Raw genomic sequence first — 20,076 nt, 5'->3', positions numbered from 1 at the left:
TGGTCCTCGTGATTAAATGTTGAGCAATGTAGTGGTTTTAGTTAAAATGAATAACAAATGAGAAAAAACAATATAGCTTCTGTGCTCCCGAGTCCCGACTGATAAAAAAACCCGCAGGCACGAAACATACTCCTAAATGAAATACATTAGTTTGAAAGTTGTTCTGAGTGTCACGAAAAAAATGGAAAATTCGTGTCCATGTACACGAATCTATAGATTAAATTTTGTGACTATTTCACAAACTGCTGTGAGACTGGATTGCACACACAAACACACAAACACGCACACACACACACACACACACACACACACACACACACACACACACACACACAGAGCAACGCTATCACAGGGGAATGAATGTGCTTCTAGTGACTGTCAATGCTCTGCCTGCCTCCATGTTTTTAGTGGAGACAGTGCATATGGTATATTACCACTCTCTATTACACTAGTAGAAAACAAGCACATTTCAGTGCATTTTGAAGTTTAGTCTGACAGCTGTCTTATTGCAGTTACTCTCAGGTTGCTCAGCCAGATCAGATCTGCAGCAGTCCAGATGACAGACAAAGAGTGTTTGCTCAAGCAGCTGGGTCTGAGTCAGCACATTTTACACACAGCAAATCTGCAATAGCAGCTCTAGCAGTCGGTGGTCTAAGATCAGACTAAACGTCGGTCTGGGCAGGAGCGACTGTGCTGATGTCATGGTGATTGACAGCTCTTGTTAAGGGCAGGATTTTGGAGCAAAACAGCAGTTCAATCTTATCAAGGTCAATCGGGAGGCATTTGGCAGCGATCCAGTCGGTGATTTCAGCTAGAAAATTGGAGGTATGCAACCCAACCTGTGTGTCAGAGAGGGGGAAGCAAAGGTCAGTATAAGTGTTATAGCAATGATGGGAAAACTTATGGGATGTGGTGACAGCGCAAGTGGTTTAGGTGTAGAGAAAGATGAGGGTTTGGAAAAAGTGGACTCGTCATGATACCTGTAACACAATGTTTTCTTAAAGCACTGAGTGTTGGCTGGATGATTTCAGGCTGATTTCAGAGGCAGGGACTCTTTCAACAACAACTCTTGCTTTCGATCAGTTCTTTTTTTTAAAGGCCTTGCAGTCAGACAGACCTGTCTCCAAAACAATAACTTCTAATTTCAACGAAAAAACTTACACTTTAGGGAAGAGCAATGAAATAAATTGTTGTATGTCTGGCTGCACAATCTCTGCTTCGGTCTCTTCCTATATTTATGCCACTATGTTTACTTAGTAGCAATAAATTAGAGGTGTTCCTGTTATGGCTTGTGAGTTATGGTACTGTAGTTCGATGAATTATGACAGCTATTTGGGTAATAAAACTTCTGTTATGTTCGTTGGTGTTTGCTCATTGCTGTCACAGGTGTGTAAAGTTGTTCTTTTCTTTGGCATATACTGTAAGTTGAACATGAGTACCACCAAACCTTGATTTGACTCAATATGCTGCACCGACACCTGATTGTTTAAATCATAACTCAATCATATACCTGATGGTGTACTGGAATTGAACCATAGACGAGGTGCACTGTCTGCTCAGCACATATTTTGACAACTGTTGGCATTTGTTTCAGTTCCAATTCGGTGACAAGATCATATTTCTAACTCAAAGTACAAGTTTTCAGTCACACCTGTCTGTGTATTTATCTTTTTTTTTTTTTTTTTTCTTGCAGACAGCTTGTTCTTCAGTAATGGATCTTCTTTTGAATTTTGAGATTATAATGTTACTTTTTTAGAATATCACCCACACAGAAAGTTGTTTATGAGAAGTATAACTAACATAACAAGACATTTTTACAGAGTATTATATTTCTACTCAAAGCTTGTGCCAAAGATCAGTGCCGTAAGTCATAATTTAGCTGATATATGAAAAAAGACATAAAAAGTGGCATAAAAAGACGACTTGACCTTGTTATTTTGGTTATTCTTGAAAAGATTTCTACAGAGCTCATTGGATGTGGCATGTTCAAAAATGTAAGAAGAGCAAATGTTAAAGGAGCAATATTCTGTATTTTTAAGTGTCTGATCAGATGAGGTTTGGTTTCTTGACATGAGGAGTAACTGACTTGAAGGAGGACGGCATGCTGTCACAAAGCAGTCGATGTTAGTTGTGAGAAAGACACTTGATCAGCATCCCTGTGAAGGATAGACAGTGAAATCAGGGTGGAAGGGGCTGCTGGCAGAGTTTCAGGGCCTTGCCTGGGAAAGTGAGTGAGGTAGTTTGGAGTTGGGAGCTTCAGATGTCATTGACCATTTTCTTTTCCGAGTAAATGACAAAATCCTCTAATAGGAGGTGTGAGGTTAGAGGCAAAGACTTGTTGTAAGGTTGCTTTGGTGGAAAACTTTCATGTTAACATATTTTAGCTGAGATTGATACCATTCTTTAAAGCGTTTCTTTGAACTTGATTCAACAACCTTATGACTGTCATGGTGATGCAATCATCGACTCAGTGGAAAGGAGTTCAGCATCAAGTGTGATGGAAAATCAAAGGAAAAGTAATGGGCTTCTGAGGTTTGCTGACTTTATATTTTTGTAATTGGCATTAAAACCACTTAAACAGCAATTCAGTCCGTTTTTTTTCTATCTAGAGTGTTTTTGATTAGACGGTGTAACAGTCATTACAAACGCACATTTGATTTATTTGGAATGAATACAATGATAGTTTGGTAAATGAAGAATAAATCACTTAATCCTCTAAACAAGGGCAGATTAAGAAACATAATACAGATATAAAGTGAAATACTGTATATGAGAAACAGTAGCAAACATGATAGACAGAATGCCATGCAGAGACATCTGTAACGGCATTACAGTTTCATCAGAAAATGTGACATCTTGATTGACATTGGTGGTCAGCTGTGATCCTCTATGATTTTTCTGTCATCTCTTTCTCCACAGAGAGTTGATCTGAAACCAGTGGTGGCATGTAATCGACAACCAAACTGAAAATAAAAACACAGGGGGAAGAGTTGCTCTTGTTAACAGTGGGTCCACACCTCTACACAACACGTCCTGCATCAGCTTCCCAGAGTTTATGGACCGCATGTCGACAAGAGCCGGAGAAGATACAACTAGCAGACTTTGAAGGAATCGTGTCGGGAAGAAGAGTGCAAATGGTGCTGCAGCACCTCCTTCCCTGGCAGCCCCACTTCAAAAAGTAAGCTTAATGTTATTTGTCGAAGTAACTTATTCTATATTTAGACAATAGATTGATGTATTTGAGCAGTTATACCTTTTGCTATATGTATTACTGCATAATCAAAGTATTTTCCTCTGCATTTGAATTTGTCACTAATTGAAGCACTCCTGTATGTGTGCTTTGTGTACTTCATGCTACTTTAACTCCAGACCCAGTTTGTGCCTCTCATGTATCACTATCATATTTGTGTCACAGTGGTAAGCATGCATTTCTCTGTTTCTCGTTCCAATATTTTTTTTTAATTTATTTTGTTATTGTTTTACAAAAAGTGCAGGGACATATGTCATTTCTGGCTACCTGGATTATACATATAACAGTTGCAACTTGGAAAAGGGGTTAAAATATGTTTTTATCATGCAGCAGACATAATAGTTTTTCATCCAGATGGTCAGAAGAGTCTTTGAGGAGTCTGAAAATATCCTCAGAACAGCGGCAAGTGTTGTTAAACGACCTTCTGGTTTTACTTATTTTTCAGAGAAATGGATGCTTAGCGCAGTTGCTCAAAAGTAATCAGAGGCACAAACTGGGGCTATTTTATCACCATGTAATGTGAATCTAACTCAATGACCCTTTGTACTGGGATAAAAAATTTGAAAAGAAGTAGACTACAACAGACACTCTTTTATGAAATGCACAAAATACAATATAATTACTGCTTGGAAGTAAGAAAACCGTCTCCGTGCTTGTAATTTTTTTTTATCCTTTTCATATTGTTATGGGGAATCCATTCTGGCTCATTGAGAAAGGAAAAAAGTTATGAGACTTGAACGCTGTAGCAAAAATAACCCAAGCCAGAGGAGCACCTTGACTGTACCTCCTTCTCAAATAGTGGCAGTAATTAAATGAGAGATAAATGAAGTCGTTAAACAAACTAACACTTATCACTGGTTAAACAGTGAGCAATAAAGCTCGATTACCACCCTCATTTTCTCCTTTTGGGCAGGAGGCAATCAGTAAAGGTTGCTCTAAAAGCCGGCACCCATTAACGAAATATACTAACTAGCTGCTATTGGTCAATGCCTTGATGTGGACTGTATCTTGTGACACCATGACTGCCTCAATTTGTCTTACAATTCCAAAGTGTGTTGGTTCACAAGGGCAGGATTTGACTTTTTTTCTTCAGTCAAAGATTCAGTAATGCTTTGCTGGTATCCAAATATAAGACATGATTCTGTTTGAAAAGTGAGATTACAGTGTGTAATGATAATAATAACATTCTAATACAAAATTTTCCGAGATTTATCTTCTAAATCAGGAAAAGAAATTACAATATGTTCTGTTTTGAACCCAGTCTGAGTGGACTTCAGGGGTGAATGTGAGGTCATTGTGTGGTTTCATAAGAGAGCGCAGAGTTTAGAAAAATTGTGTTAGGCGTCTAAGGATTCAAGGCAACTTTTGTTTAAGATCCAAACACTCCTACAGCTGATATTTCATGCAGGAGAAACCCACACACACTGGGAAGTCAAGTGTACACTGCACAGGATATTTTCTGAGCCCCGGAGGCAGCCGTATGTATTTATCCACTTTTGTCTCTTGTATGTTGAAAGATTAACGTATACAGCTCTAAGTGCGACAACGTATTACCAAGATAATATTTACTTCATTATTAACATAAGCCGGCATGCATACACCGGTGCCTTTTAAACCACAACTGCAATTCTATTACACATGGAGAGCTTTCCTCAAATGTTAAATTAGATTTATTTAATGGCTCTGTAATTAATTTTCTAAGTTGCATTGCTGCTGTAATTTCCTTTTGAATGAGGTTTTATGAGACATAAGTGGATTGTAACTGGACGGTATTTGCCACCATTTATTATTTCAATAAGTCAAAGGAAAAGAAAGTATTTGTTTTCCTTTAGATTTCTGTTTGGAAGATATAAAGATTGTTTAAAATGGGATTAAGTAAAAGCTGCATTAAGAGAAAGTCATACAAAGGGAAGAGAAAAAGAAGGAGAGATGCTGTTACTGACTGAATGGAAAGGAATAAAATATGCAGAAAAATAAACTCTGGTTAGAAAAGAAAGAAGAGGAAATGATGAAATTCACATCAACATTTTTGACACTCGTAAATGAAACACAAACAGGTGACAAGGCAGATGAAAGCGAAAGGAAGACATGGTTGTAAAGGGGAGCCATGATGATGAAGCCGAAACAGTCTGTGAATTTGTGAATTTATGTAAGAAACTGAGAGAATCTGGGTCTCCGTCAGCCCCCTCATAGCTCCCACAAGCCACGTACGTACATGAGAGGAGAAAGTGAGACGAGAAATATGTTTCTTCTGACTGTTTTTGTTAAACCAATGTGGACTGAAAGTGAGTCCTCAGATGTTCAGGCTGTGTGAATGAAGATGTAAACAGGCATGCTTTCATTTTGGAAAGTACAGTATAGGATTTGATGTGTAAATTGTTACTTGGAGGTCGTAGAAGAGAATAGAAGTAGATCAAAATCAATGACAGCGAGATGAGAAATATGGTAGGCTGGGAGCAACAGGCTGCGATCATGGAACCAACATGTGATGGAAACTGGTCTTTACAGCAGATCCACCTCTGGTATTACTGAACTATGATCCTGTCAACCAAAACAAATGTATAGTTATTTCTTAGATTTTCTGCTCTTACTTTCTATTTTGGTGGATTTGGGGTAGGATGTGAATTTTGCTTTAGAGCTGCAACGACTAATCGATTAGTTGATTGACAGAAAATTAATCTGGAACAATTTTGATCATCAGTGAACCGTTTTAGTCATTTTTTAAATAAAAAATACTTCTGAAAAGTGAATATTTTCTGTTTTTTTTAGCCCTCTATGTTAGTAAACTTTAAATCTGTGGGTTGTGGACAAAACAAGACATTTTAGGTTGCATCTTGGGCATCTTTGGGAAACAGAGAGTGATTTTTTTTTCTAAAACAACTAAAATAATCAACAGATTAATCGATAATGAAAATAATCGCTAGTTGCAGCCAATTTTGCTTTGCTAGGTGTGTGTTACTGATAAGCAGCAAGTTACTGAGGTTTTCTTCAACTTCCTTAACATCGTCTTCACCATCAACAGTCTGTACCAGCATCAGAAACTTGAAAGACAAGCACAAGCCACCAATCACTGTTGTTTCGGTCCAGATGTGGTCCAGATGTGTAGCGCAAAGGCATTGTAGTAATAATCTTTCATTTTCCTGGAGGAATTACCAGTTTGATGTTAAAACAAAAAAACAAATGTCTTCACTGTGATTGTTTATTATGATTATAATGCCAACACTGTGACAGCTGCCTGTAAGAAACTAAATAACGCTGTCTGGGTTCCTCAAATGGAAAAAGTGCAAAGAATGTAAACTTTTTATTTTCCACCACTTTTCATTCAGATATAGAAAACAAAAAACTTGAACTGAACTTAAACTAAAAAGCCCAACTTGAGTTCCCGAGAAATGTTAACTTTATTTTTGAATAAATAAATAAAGCCATAAATAGTAAGCCCGCGGAAATACATAAATAACAATGAAACTGAATAAATAAAAGGATGAAAGATGCAGTAATCTTTAGTAGTTGCAGGGCGACTACGCCTCGACTAGCAGCTGCATCAGGTGTGTTAGCAGCAATGAAATGAACAGTTAAGACTCAGAAGCACATATGTTTTTCACATCATTTAAGCTGTGGTGAGATGGCTGAGTTTTATGTTTAGAAGCGTGCTCAGTTGTTCATAGCTGTTGGCCCTCCAATATGGCTGCCAGACACAACCTGGCAGCCCAGTAAGGTGTCAGGGATACAGAGAGGTTTTTCATTGATGTTGTATTTTCTTTTTCATCTTCTTTTCTCTGATGTGGAGGTGAATTTTCACCCTGAAAGCACAATGCTGTCTTGTGACTCAGCTGCCTGCCTCCCACAGCCTTGTATTTATATTAAAACTTGTCAGGGTTGAATTCAAATTCAACCAATTAAGCTAACCAACCTCCCTCTCTCCTTTCCTCGCAAATAAAAAAAATCCAATCAGAATCCTAGCTGAAGCGTGACAACCACAGCCTTGACTTAAAGGCAGGAGATAAATTTGCCTTTATAAGGCCCGTTTAAAATGATCAAGTTCGTTTTCTCAAAATGGAGAGTCCGTCCTTGAGAATAAACAGTTTCCTTTATTTTATGTAACGCCAACATTACTGGAAAAAACAGCAACATTAAAAGCAGGGCAGATTATTTCAGAAGTCAGCGAGGTGATCAAAGACCGGAATATGACCACTGACACAGACTGACACATCTAAAGTTTATTTGCCAGCCAGTCTGTCAAACTCATGCTATGTCACTGTATCATCCACCAATGTGACAGAGCAGCAGATCTTCCATTAAATACCAAGACCTTTATTTTAAATTGGATTATAGATCAAATCCAGCATGTGAGTCAGCTTTTTCATTTCAATTAGCAAACAAAGCCAGGGAATGCTTGCTTAAGAACATTAAAATCATTTTTATCTATTCTGGTTGAAAAATAGGTTTAAATTTGCAATTGTTTGTTGGATTTCACAGTGACATTTTTAAAACGGGACAATTATTTTTGTAAAACTATCCAGTTCAGTTTTGTGAAGATGACTGATTATTTTACTATAATGCCCTTGAGAAACCTGCTGGATTACATTATTGATCTCAGTTAGCATGCGGTACATTTTGAACATAACCCTCCCAAAACCCTGCCAGCATCATGTAAGATTTGTTCTTACCCTTGAACACAATGCAGGAGCATATTGCTTCAAAAGAGCTGTGGTCCTTTTGTTAATGCTGAAAGGATTTACCTGTAATCTGGCTGTCTCAAGGAAGAAACGCCGAGCCAAAAGTATTCAGGGGCAGCTGCAGCTGCAGTGGAAAGGACAGGGGAATTAGACTGGTGGTACGACAGAACATATAATAGTGCTGTAAAGATAAAACATGTTATAGTGCTGTAGAGCTATATGTCAAGTCACTTCAGGGCCCTGCAGGCTCATACCCACCAGCAAACAAAAGCCTCTAAGATGAAGACATATCTCCAGCTGTGAATTATGTGAAGCACTCCATAGATGCTCTACAATCTTTATTACTTTGCTACAGCATATTTTCAAAGCAATATCTGCAGCCGTACACAATAAAAACTGTCGATTTGTAGGTCAAACATTCATTTGAACTGTGCTCTTTATTTGTTTGTGTTCATTATACATTTGACATTTATACGGCAATTGGACAAAAACATGCAAAGTCTCTAAAAATGATTGACCTGTCACAAAGTTGACTATGTGTATCGAAAGTATTTACGTTGTCTTATGTAAATGTCTCGACTCCAGATCGATTTTTACACGTATGATGCATAACTTATTTGATACTGAATTTAATCTTTGGTTTGTTTGTACATGTAACTGAAGAATTTAAGCTCTTGGTGGAGTTTTTTAATAACATAATCTGTAATAACACAACAGAAAATGCAGGCCTTTTTATTTGAGTGTTAATATAGACTATATGACAAAAACAAGAAAAAAAAACCAACAATATTTTCTTCCGGAAACACAAATCTTTTATATATGTCACATACCCGGGGTCTTTGTGTCAGCAGCTGAAATGAGAAACTGCTGAGTGCAAATCCAATCACTCCTTCATGCCAAGAAATGGGTGCATAAACCAAGAAAAAAAAAAAACTGATTGGGGGGTGGTTCCATTACGTATTTAGCCTTTAACATATTATTCATTCTGCCTCTATAGCATATTCACATGGCAAGAAGAGAAGATGATAAGAGATTTAAAAGGATTGTAATGCATTGGCATATCAAATAATTCATAAGTATAGCTAAGAAAATTAAAAATTTTAAAAAAATAACACAGGGACTCATTTGGTTTGATACCTTTATTCAAGATACTTGAGCATTATTTGTGATGATGACAGTATTATCTGTTTATTTTACATAAAACTGACAATGAAGATCTTGATGTTGCCAATGTGAAAGAAGCAAATTGTGGAGAGCAAAATATTTCCATATTATTGATGCTGTGGTGCACATTTGTGCCTTGTTTGGGGATTAAAGTAAATTTTTTATCTCCATGTTTTGATAGCTTGAAGATTATAGTGTATTATTGCAAAAACAGCATCTATCAGCCACAGTATTACAGAAATATTATACTACACACACAAAAATGAAAACCCACCTCTCCTCTGTGGCTCCAACAACCTCTGCGATTAACCAAAATGAATAAGCCAAGCTTCTCTGGCCTTGTGTACTTCTCTGTCTCAAACCCTCGATTTATTTCTGTCATCACCATAGCCATCATGTTTTTGTCATCCTTTCCACATGTCCAATCTCTAAATCTAAAATAGGACCCATAGACATGGCATGTAAGATAAGCTTTGGGCCACTATTATCTTTTCCCTGCCATCAGTAAAGTGGATCTCGTGATACATCAGCAGCCCCCTCAGTCATCCAAAATCCGGTTTTCCAGATTTCCCAGCCCTAGCCCTCTGTGGGGGTCTTAATGGGGAGATGGGATTCAAAGGTCTTGCTCAAAGCTGCTTTCTGTCACTCTCTCCATCTCACTCTGGTTTTTTTTTATGTAAATCGATCCAGTCTTGGGTTCCAGTATCAGATTGGGGGTTGTTGTGTGTGTACTGTACTCTGCCTGAGGCGGCTGGCTGTCTGGCTAACACATTACCCCACATCCATGCTTTACTCCCCATATACAGATCAGTGAAATGTAGACTGTGACCATATAGATTGTGCACATATGGGTTAATGTCTGCAATTTGATCATGCATGGACAGACAAACACACAGTGCTTTCAAACCAGAAACATTCACATACACAAACACAAAGAGCTGTCAGGTGCTGTTTATGCTTTTACATTATTCTCTAATATAGGAGGCAAAATGAGTAACCATGATGCAAAAACCCCCTGAAATGTTTGTCTGCCGTAGCACCTGCTTAATCCAGAGAATAACAGCTCAATATGCTCTATTAATCCCTGTGGCTCTGTGCACTATTTCAATCTCACACCACATCTATCTTGTTTTTAAAGAGCTGACCCAAATACTCCAACATTCAAGGGACTCACTGCTGAAGCTCCTGGGATTCAAAAGTCATCCATTCTTTAGCACTACTCAGCCTCTCACACACACACACACACATGCTCACACACTGAAACCTTATGAACATTTACAATATAATACAGTATCTAGCCTTCTTGGCTTTGAAATGAATTCATATCAAACTGCACATAGTGTATAAACAATATCAACTTTTAAAATTTTCAGAAATCATTTTACTCTCCAGGTTCCACTTAAAGTGCACAGACACCACTTCACTGTGGCCAGAGGACTGAAGTGGAAATAGGCACAAAAATGGATTAGTGGTTGTAGGTGAATTTATCAGGGAATGAGAATATTTTGTGGAGCAACACACAAATGTTACTCTCACTAAAGATCAGTGAGCGTGAGAGTTAAAGGGAAACTTTGCCGATTTTCAACCAGCATTGTATCATAACAATGTGGCTAGTATATGCAAATGAACAATGTTTAACTTCCCTCCACGTTGCCTGCACCCAGAATTCCGTGTTCATTTGCCGGCAAAAGTCTGTTGGGTGACACAAAACGTGTCATCCGGTGGACTTTGGAGATCTGCATTAGATTACAAACTAAGTTTCTGCATTTTCTGTAGTGGTGCCTTCAAGGACAGTAAAATGTGGGTCTCCCAAAACACTTTGTCTATCATGTTAACTAACGAAAGGGAAAAGCAGACACTAAAATATCATACTGCTAAATATTTTAAATTATCAATATATTTGAAAGAATACTAGTTTCATGATACAAGGCAGGATATCGTGCTGTTGAATTAGACACAAGAGAGTGTAGAGGAGGAAGAGACCACCAGAGTGACGTTACAGATGCAGCTAAACTAAGCTAAGCTAAGCTAAGTTTCTCCATGATTCATCCAGAAGAGCTGAATCTAACACAAAAAACAACTAGCTTTACAATATAATGTTGGAGCTGAGATGTGGCGCCACTGTTACAATTCATGTGGCCGAATATAGTGCTGTGTAATCAGACAAAACAGAGTATAGAGGAGAAAGCGAACATGGGAGCTATAACTGCAGCAGCCTATAGAGAGGCACTCGGTGAGTTTGAACTGATCCGCATAACGTAACTAACGGTGCGCTGATGAACCTTGCACACCGGTACGATAGAAAAAATGTTTTGTAAATGAAAATAAGCCTCAGTAAAGAAATATTTTTTTTGGTGCTCTGCTGGCAGTATAGGGAATCTACAGTCTTTTTCTCATTTTCTTTAGTCATAGGGCACCAATTTCGAAAATAACTCCACATTTCTACTACATAGATGACCTAGTTTAAAAACATAATATTAACAGTGGTGAATTTTCCCTTTTAGAGATCATTTGGCAGATGGTGACTGACACAGATCAACATCTGAAACAAGAAGAGAAAGTAAAACTTGAAAAATAAGATTTTTTGTCACAATGGCATTATTATGCATTTATTTTTTTATTGGTAACGTTCTAAATTTCAAGTCCAATATGAGATGTAAAAATATATTAATAATACAGTAGAACAGATGATTTCTGTAATAATTTGCCCTGTCAGGGTTATAAATGTAGAAATCTGTGAACAATATCTGAATAGAACAGGAAAAAGTAACATAGAATACCAAAGTCTATTACAAATGTGTTATTATTCTACATTGTAGACAGTTGAACTAGAAGAAAGTTTGTCTTGAACTTAATTTTAGTCTTAAATGATCACACCTCCCACCTTTAAAATTGCCATTTTTCTCAGTGTTGCTGTCCAGGACTGAGCAGAGCAGGGCGCCAGCAGTGAGATAAAATCAAGCAACACATTCTGCTGCAGCCAAAATATAAATTGCTTTCAGCCAGTCTCGATTTCAGTCATCCATTTCCCCATGTATAATCCCGTTTTCCCCTGAAAAAATAGTTTTCTGAATTTATCACCTCCTTCAATGCTTCTCTGTTTAATTTTGATTGAGGACTTTACAGATTGCCTTAGTCTGCACAATTGTAAGTGGAAGTAACTCAGTGGAGAATGAGAATGAAAATCCTCCATTTGTAAGAAGAATTTACAAAACATTTGGATTGACAAATGATTACTTTTCCATTAAATGATCCCTGACTGACCATGGTTGAACAACTGTTGGAGTGTTAGGTGTTTTTTCAAACAGTGATTAATTACACTTGAAAATTAAAACAAATGTCAACAAAGTTGATTCTCTAGTTTTAAATATTTTGGTAATGAATAAGCACTTACAGTACAGATGAATGTTTGCAAATATATTTTCAACTAAGTCAGCTGCCAGCAGAGTTGCCATTTGTTTGGTTAATTATCAGCTTACACTCTTGGGAATCCTGTAATGTGCATGAGAGCCGAATGACTCTGGCAGATCACCTCGAATTTGTGTGGAAATCAATACTGCAGCCTGAGTATGTCTGCAGTTGTGTGGGCCTTAACGCTTTGACTAATGGCCCTGGTTATTGAAGACTACGATGGGCTCAAGTTGTCACTGACGGAGTGTTGCAATTTACCAGTTTCCAAATCTCTGTAGTCAATACTGTACTTACTGTTATGACATCTCCCACTTAATCAGTAGCAACAAATTACGATGCCAATCAAATTCTAAGGACTTAGGTAGATTCCCACAATACATTTACATTTGTAGTGACTGCAAATGGTTAATTAGTTATCACATCATCTACATTCAGCTGCAGATGAATTATGAATTATTACTATACAACTAAATTAAGAAGGTATGATTTGTGGAGAAGTTTTAATGAAGTTTTAAAGTGTCCATTGCCTTCCTGACTGCTTAATTAGAATTTAGCTCTTGAACATGCTGTTCCTTCTTGATAATGAAAAGTATCTTCAGCTCTGTCTGGCTAATGCAGCCATCTGCTGGCAACTCCTAATGGAGTTATGGAGCCTCTCAAGATCTCTTAAATAATTTAGAAGTTGAGCGTATCTAAGACTTCATATTTATACACAAGGCTTAATTCTAAATGTAGGATTGAATTTGTCAGTTCCAGAGTTGCTTTTCCTAAGACTAATTGTTCAGTACAGTACACAAAGTTTAGTTTTATGACTGTCTTTAATGTTTGATTACTGTATAATTATTGCAATTATTTTTGTGTTCTTTTTGGCTGCTAATTGATGACAGAATGTTGTGAAAGGCTCAAGATTCAAGATTACTTTATTTGTCCATAGGGAAATTTGTCTTGGACATAAAGGCTGCCACATAAAAATTATATACAATTTTAGTGCAGTAACGGACATGAAGTGCATAGTACACACAAGTGCAGACATGAAATGCATTCAGGTAAGTGCAACACATTCCCTCATTTCACACCCTTGTTGTGTCCTGAGTGTAGGAGATTCACTGATAGAAGGATGAAAGAGTTTTTGTATCTATTCAGGCATCTTTTCCTGTATTTAATTGGAACCCTGTAGCGTCTACCTGATGGGAACAGTTCGTATTCTGAATACAGGACATCGGAGAGGTCAGCAATAATTTTCCTAGCCTGTTTAACTATAGTCTTCTCAAAGAGCATTTGGAGAGAGGGATGCTCCCTCACCCCCATCACTGTCATTGCTGTGTGGACCAGTCTGTTTATTTGTGATCTCAACTTAACTGATATGTTACCAAACCAAGCTGAGATTCTGTAACATAATATACTCTCTATCATAGCATGATAAAATGACATCATTACCCTGAGTCTGTGCAAAACTTAGAGTTGCTGTTGGATCCTAGTGATACAGAATTCACATGGACATTCCAAGACATATTACAGTCAATATGTACACCCAAATATATGTAAGAATGAAACTGGGTAATACAAGCGTTATGGACCAGTATTGGAGGATGATCCCCCATATGTCCCAAAAATAATTTCTTCTGTTTTCTTGGAGTTTACAATGAGATGATGGTCATCACATCATTGTACAAACTTTTTAACCTCCAAACTAAAGCCAGAAACGCCAGTGTCTGTATCTATAAGTCCCAAGATGGCATTGTCATCAGAAAACTTGACAATAAACCTGCTGGGATGACTGCTGTACAATCATTTGTATATAATGTAAAAAGAATCAGAGAACTCACGCATCCTTGAGGAACGCCTGTGTTATTGACATTAAACTCAGATAATGTCTGGTTCACTTGGACCTGCTGGGTCGATTTGGTCAAAAATGATACCAGACATCTGCCTGAGCTTACTGACAAGGATGTGTGGCTGCAGGGTATTAAAAGAATAGCTGAAGTCTACAAACAGCAGTCTGGTATAGGCCTTGTGGTTTTCTAGGTGTCACAAAATAAAGTGTATTGGTATTGTATGGTTAGTATTGTATTATCAGTGCCATGATTTTCTTTATAGGCAAACTGATAAGAATCTAGCTGTCCATTTATGTTTGACTTCAGCTTCCACACCATTATCTTTCCCAGACACTTCATTATAATAGAGGTCAGGGCTACTGGTCTATAGTCATTATTTTCCTGGGGGAACAGGCTTTTTTGGAAGAGGAGTAATGATTGCCGTTTTACAGAGAGATGGAACTATATGTGAATCAACAGATCTTTGAAAGACAGAGACCCAGGCTGATGTAATTTCCTCCGAACACGTCTTCAAAAGGAAAGCTGAGAAACCATCAAGGCAAACCATATTTGCCTTATTGGTGTTTGTGCTTTTAAATAGTCTGACTTCTCTGGGGCTAATGTCTATCCTTGGAACACAATCATCGATTATTATGGTGTTAATGACACTTTCACGTTATAAAGAGAAATCATGTAAATCAAACTTAATGTAGAAATTGTTCAAATCATTTGTTATTGTATTGCCATCTGTTGTGTGCAGTGGTTTCCTGGTGGAAGTCATATTTGTAATAGATTTCATAGTGGCCCACAGTTCCTTCAGCGGTGGTCCACTTATGGCTCTAGCTGTATGTATGTTCTGGATATTTCCATAGCATTTGTCAAGAATTTTACTGTTTGTAGTGTCACATTTAATATACTGTTCAAACCCAGGTAAACACATTTCAAGTTTGAAATGGATGAAATCCCCCAAAATGAGCATAGAGGTGTCTGGTGTGCATTGCAACTGTCTATGTACACAGACCGCCACTTGGGCCGCAGCTTTCCCTGCATTTCCACGTTGGGGCACAAAACAGCACAGATCACAATGTTCCTAAACTCCCTTGGAAGGAAGAACAGCCTGAGACTCAAGCATAATAGCTCAATGTCCAGGTTACAAATAGCCTCTTATGTGGTGTATTGCCTACACCATTTATCATTAATATAAACACATAGTCTGCACCCCCCCTTGTCTTAGCTGACTCAGAACTCCTATCAGAATGTGCCTGGGAAAAGCCATCCAACTCAACGATTGAGCTAGAAATATCCTGATGCAGCCAAGTTTCTGTAAAAACCATGATACATGATTCGTGGTACTCAAAGCAGGTTCTGGTGTAAAGTTTGAGTTTGTCCATCTTATTCCTCAGGTAGTGTGCTTTACTCAGGATCATCAATGGCAAGGGTGGAGGCTGTGATGGGAATCATCATAGATCCATCCATGTTTGTACATCCCCCTGAGGATATGATTAATAATTGTGAAAAAAATCTTGTTATTTAGTGCAAGATGTCTCTGTAGCTTGTGTTTAGATATGATCATTGTAGTTCCTAGATTATAATTTTGAAGCTGTTAAATGTTTCTGAGCTCATGAAATTTCACTGAAATCTCCTGTGTCATTACCTGTGACGTTTCACTTATTCATCAGTGCTGACTAATTTTTCTTTGTCTTTCAGGGTGGAGGTCAGAGGATTTCAGCTCACCACAACAATTTGAGGATTAATAGCAGACCTGGAAAAGAGAGACAATGCCTATGTTCACCATTATGGTACCTGTAGGTGTAGCTAAACTGCGGGCTCGGCCCCTCCTGCTGTTTCTTTGCTTGACACTACGTGCTGGCATGCTTCAGTTTGTTGCAGCCACGATACAAGGTTACATTGGAGAGAGGGACATGATATGCCCATCTGTGTGCAGATGTGATGAGGATTTTATCTACTGTAATGACCGTGGCCTGAGCTCCATCCCATCACTGCCTCCTTCTGCGTCTGTCCTCTATCTTCAGAACAACCACATAAATAACCCGGGCTTGCCGACTTCCTTGGAGCGCCAGCTTACTGTCCGCGTGGTCTACCTCTATGATAATGAACTGGATGAATTCCCAATGCACCTGCCACCATCAGTCCGTGAACTGCATTTGCAGGACAACAACATCCGCACCATTCCTCGTAGTGCACTGGCTCGGATGCCCTTGCTAGAGAAGCTCCATTTGGATGACAACTCTATTTCCACTGTCAGCATTGAGGACCAGGCCTTTGCTGACAATCCACGGTTGCGTCTACTTTTCCTTTCACGCAACCACCTGTCTAGTATCCCCTCAGGACTGCCTGCCTCTCTGGAAGAACTCCGTCTGGATGACAACCGAATCTCCACTATCCCAACCCACGCCTTCCGAGGCCTCACCTCTCTTAGATGTCTAGTCCTGGATGGGAATCTTTTGGCAAACCAGCGCATTGCTGATGACACATTCTCACGCCTTTCCAACTTGACCGAGTTGTCCTTAGTCCGTAACTCCCTCCAGACCCCACCTGTCAACCTGCCCAGTGCCCATCTACAGCGCCTGTCTCTACAGGACAATGCCCTGACTCACATGCCACGTGGTTCCTTAGATGGCATGCGCAGGCTGCAGAGGCTAGACCTGTCAGGGAATAACCTGACCACCCTGCCGAGGGGACTGTTTAAAGACCTGGACAGCCTGGGTCAGCTGCTGGTGCGAGGTAATCCTTGGCACTGTGGCTGTAACCTGCGCTGGCTATATGACTGGCTGCATGCCCGCGGTAACTCTATCACTGTCAGAGGTCTCACCTGCCATGGGCCTGACAGAGTGCGAGATATGGCTTTGACAGACCTGGCCAGTGAGATGGAGGAGTGTGAGGTGGTGAGGACAGCAGGTACCAGAGACAGAGTGGGTGGAGGTGGAGTCGATAGCTCTACCACCAACACCCCTCCACAGGGCTCTCTCTTCACCCTCCGCTCAAAGCGACCTGGCCTGGGGCTTCCTGACTCTGGCTTAGACTACACTCTCAGCAGCAGTGGTGTGGGAAAGAGCCTGGCCCTCAATGTGAAGCCTCTCTCTCACAACAGTGTCCGTGTAACCTGGAGCGTGGCCCAGCCCAGCTCCTCCTTCAGGCTGAGCTGGCTCCGACTGGGTACTGGTAACGCCATGGGGTCTATCACAGAGACACTGGTTCGGGGCGACCGTCGGGAATACCTGCTCACCTCCTTGCAACCGCGTTCCAGCTACATTATCTGCATGGTGCCCCTGCCGGCCAGTTCAGAAAGCAAAGGGGCAATTTCTGGAGACGCTGACTCTGATGAAGCTCTGGTGTGTGCAAAAGCTGAAACATCAGATGTCAGCCTGTTGGAAGAGGAGGAGGATGAAGATTCACAGCAGATGACAGTTCTGCCTCTGGCAGGGATTATTGGTGGAGCTACTGCCATTGTATGTTTGGCTCTTATTTTTGGCGTCTTCTGTTGGTATGGACATAGGAGTGGCCATTTGTGTTCCCGTGACCATTATACTCGCAACAGCTCCCGAAAAAGCAAGAACTATGATGATTACATTGAGTCAGGCACTAAGAAGGACAATACCATCTTGGAGATCCGTGGTCCGGGATTCCAGATGACGCCTATGGCAGCTTGCCAGCCAATGCAGCCTAAACCCCTACAAGAGGATTACATCATTCATACCATATTCCCTTCCAATGGCACTGGCCTGTACAAAGGTGCCAACCATGTTTCTAATGCAGGACATGGCACCAACCGGGGCTATAGAGAAGGAGGAATCCCAGATATAGACTACTGTTATACATGATGTACTGTACCAGATCCTGTTCACAGTGTTATTGGTAAACTGTATAGATGCACAATTTCCCTTCGCATGGACACTTCTGAAGCACCCCTCTGTGCCTTCTTCTTCTGGTCTCCCATTCCAAATTACCTGCTGTTCACTGCACTGAAAGTACTGTATGTGATTAACTGGAACTGAAACCGTGTGGGAACAGTTCACTGCAGGAAGCAGCAGCCAATGCCCCAGGTGTAAATGCACAGCTGACTGTTTCGTCACCATCTTAGTAATGGCCTGTGTATGTTTTCCTTTCTGCTCTCTCCCTGTGACATGTAAGCAAAGAATGTATACACTGTGGAAAGGTCAAACTCAGCGTAAGTGCAGGTAGAGTTCCTCCTCCAACACACAGGAGCCAAAACTGAAAATGGATTAAGAAATGATGTTAAACAGACATTTTTCGTACTCATTTCCTGCTCACTGGTCACATACAGTATAAAGTCTTATCAACTCATTGTTCCAAATGCCTCAACTATATTGATGTGCCCTACCAGCTATTCAAGGAAAGGGCTTTGTAAAGCTGTGAATTGTTCTATTTCAAACAACCCGTTAACCACTTGTCTTAAAGTAAGCTTGTTATTACCTTATTCAGTAGATGGCAGGTTGAAGATCTTATCATGGCTGGTCAGCCTTGGTTATACCTCTCAAGATCATTCACCTGAGTTCAGCATTGTAGTGTTGCATCAGATGAGATGCAGCACAAGCGTGTAGATAATTTACTTAGATACCGACTGGGCTGTGTTTGAAAAATGCTTTGCAATTTTTATCAGTGTTTTTTTAACCATAAAATCCTGCATAACTCTCTTTATTTATTTATTTTGTTCCTTATGTGATGTTTTTTTGTCTCTGCTAAAATTACTTTTAAAATTTTTCACCCTCATGTTCTTCAATAGTGATGAAATCCAGCTTTGATGAAGACAGTGGATTGTTCCATCCTAAACAAAAACAAAATACGAAAAGTGAAGAAAATGTTCTGATGGTTTTCTGCAGATTCATGTTATCCTAAATGCAGCAGAGTGAATTCTAAAGTAAAACTATTTAAAATGTGTAATTTGAAAATTAGACCCCACCCAAAGACTAGCATGTCCAGTGAGACAGTAGAGACCAACCCCAATCACCCCTTTCCCATTTTGTGCCTGTGTGCTTAACCTGTATCTGCAGTTGGTGACTTTTAGTTATGAAATGTTTCCTCCACATTCTTGAAGTGACGAATGAAAATCCAGACTGGACAAAATGCTAATAATGGGGAGCCTCCTGTATGAGGCAGACTCTTGTGAGTGAACCTCAAAATGAAGGAATGAACTGTGAGTGAAACTGAGGAGACTCAAACCGCATCACTGTTGACCTGCACTGTGGGGCAGCGGCCAAGCTGTGGGTGGGTGGATGGACTGGTGGGGGAGTTTGGAGGTGGGGTGAAGCTGACTCCTCAGGGAGGGGAGTTCACCAATGTTTGTTTTAGCAATGGTGAAAGGCCTCCACCTATTCCACCTCTTTTATTACTGAGCAGCACTAAAAATGTAAATGTTTTAGCACTTAGCAGAGAACAGGGATAAATGTAATGACAGGCACAGGGAGGGTAAAAAAAAACATCTCCAGGCACTGACAAAGATGCAGAATTGATGGCTCTGGCGCGATGGAGTTCACCCATGCATAAATCTGTTTGTCATACTCAGCTTCTCCCCTTGGGTTTAATATTGTCCATCAGTTGTTTACCACTGTGTTGCTTCCAAAGGGGGAAACCAATTGTGCTTCCTCGACTGTTCTGTCCGCTAGAGTTTTACACTGGCGTCAGAAAAAATGTCAGTGGAATGTATATTTTATCTTGCGCCCAAAATCACTGGCTTAAACAAATAACATCTTACTGGCCTGGCTAATTCTGTTTTGGGGAA

At 39.7% G+C, this 20,076-nt stretch overlaps 1 protein-coding gene across 7 annotated transcripts in view; it reads left to right on the top strand.

Annotated features, from left to right (window-relative positions):
• Positions 1-19,561, top strand: part of flrt1a (fibronectin leucine rich transmembrane protein 1a) — a 43,911-nt gene extending 24,350 nt beyond the window's left edge. For 4 of the 7 annotated variants that reach the window (XM_042432247.1, XM_042432249.1, XM_042432250.1 and 1 more), the window contains exons 2-3: positions 2,920-3,178; positions 16,023-19,561. In XM_042432247.1, coding sequence (XP_042288181.1) covers positions 16,094-18,157 — 2,064 coding nt within the window. In that variant the 5' untranslated portion in view covers positions 2,920-3,178; positions 16,023-16,093 and the 3' untranslated portion in view covers positions 18,158-19,561. Of the gene's footprint in view, positions 1-349; positions 2,533-2,919; positions 3,179-16,022 lie in introns of those variants that run through there. The other 3 variants (XM_042432251.1, XM_042432248.1, XM_042432246.1) reach the window with 3 other exon arrangements.
• The last annotated feature ends 515 nt before the right edge of the window (positions 19,562-20,076 follow it).

This window comes from Thunnus maccoyii, chromosome 13 (assembly GCF_910596095.1).
Source record: "Thunnus maccoyii chromosome 13, fThuMac1.1, whole genome shotgun sequence".
In the NCBI taxonomy this organism is placed as follows: domain Eukaryota; kingdom Metazoa; phylum Chordata; class Actinopteri; order Scombriformes; family Scombridae; genus Thunnus; species Thunnus maccoyii.
This window is presented reverse-complemented; position numbering and strand designations above follow the sequence as displayed.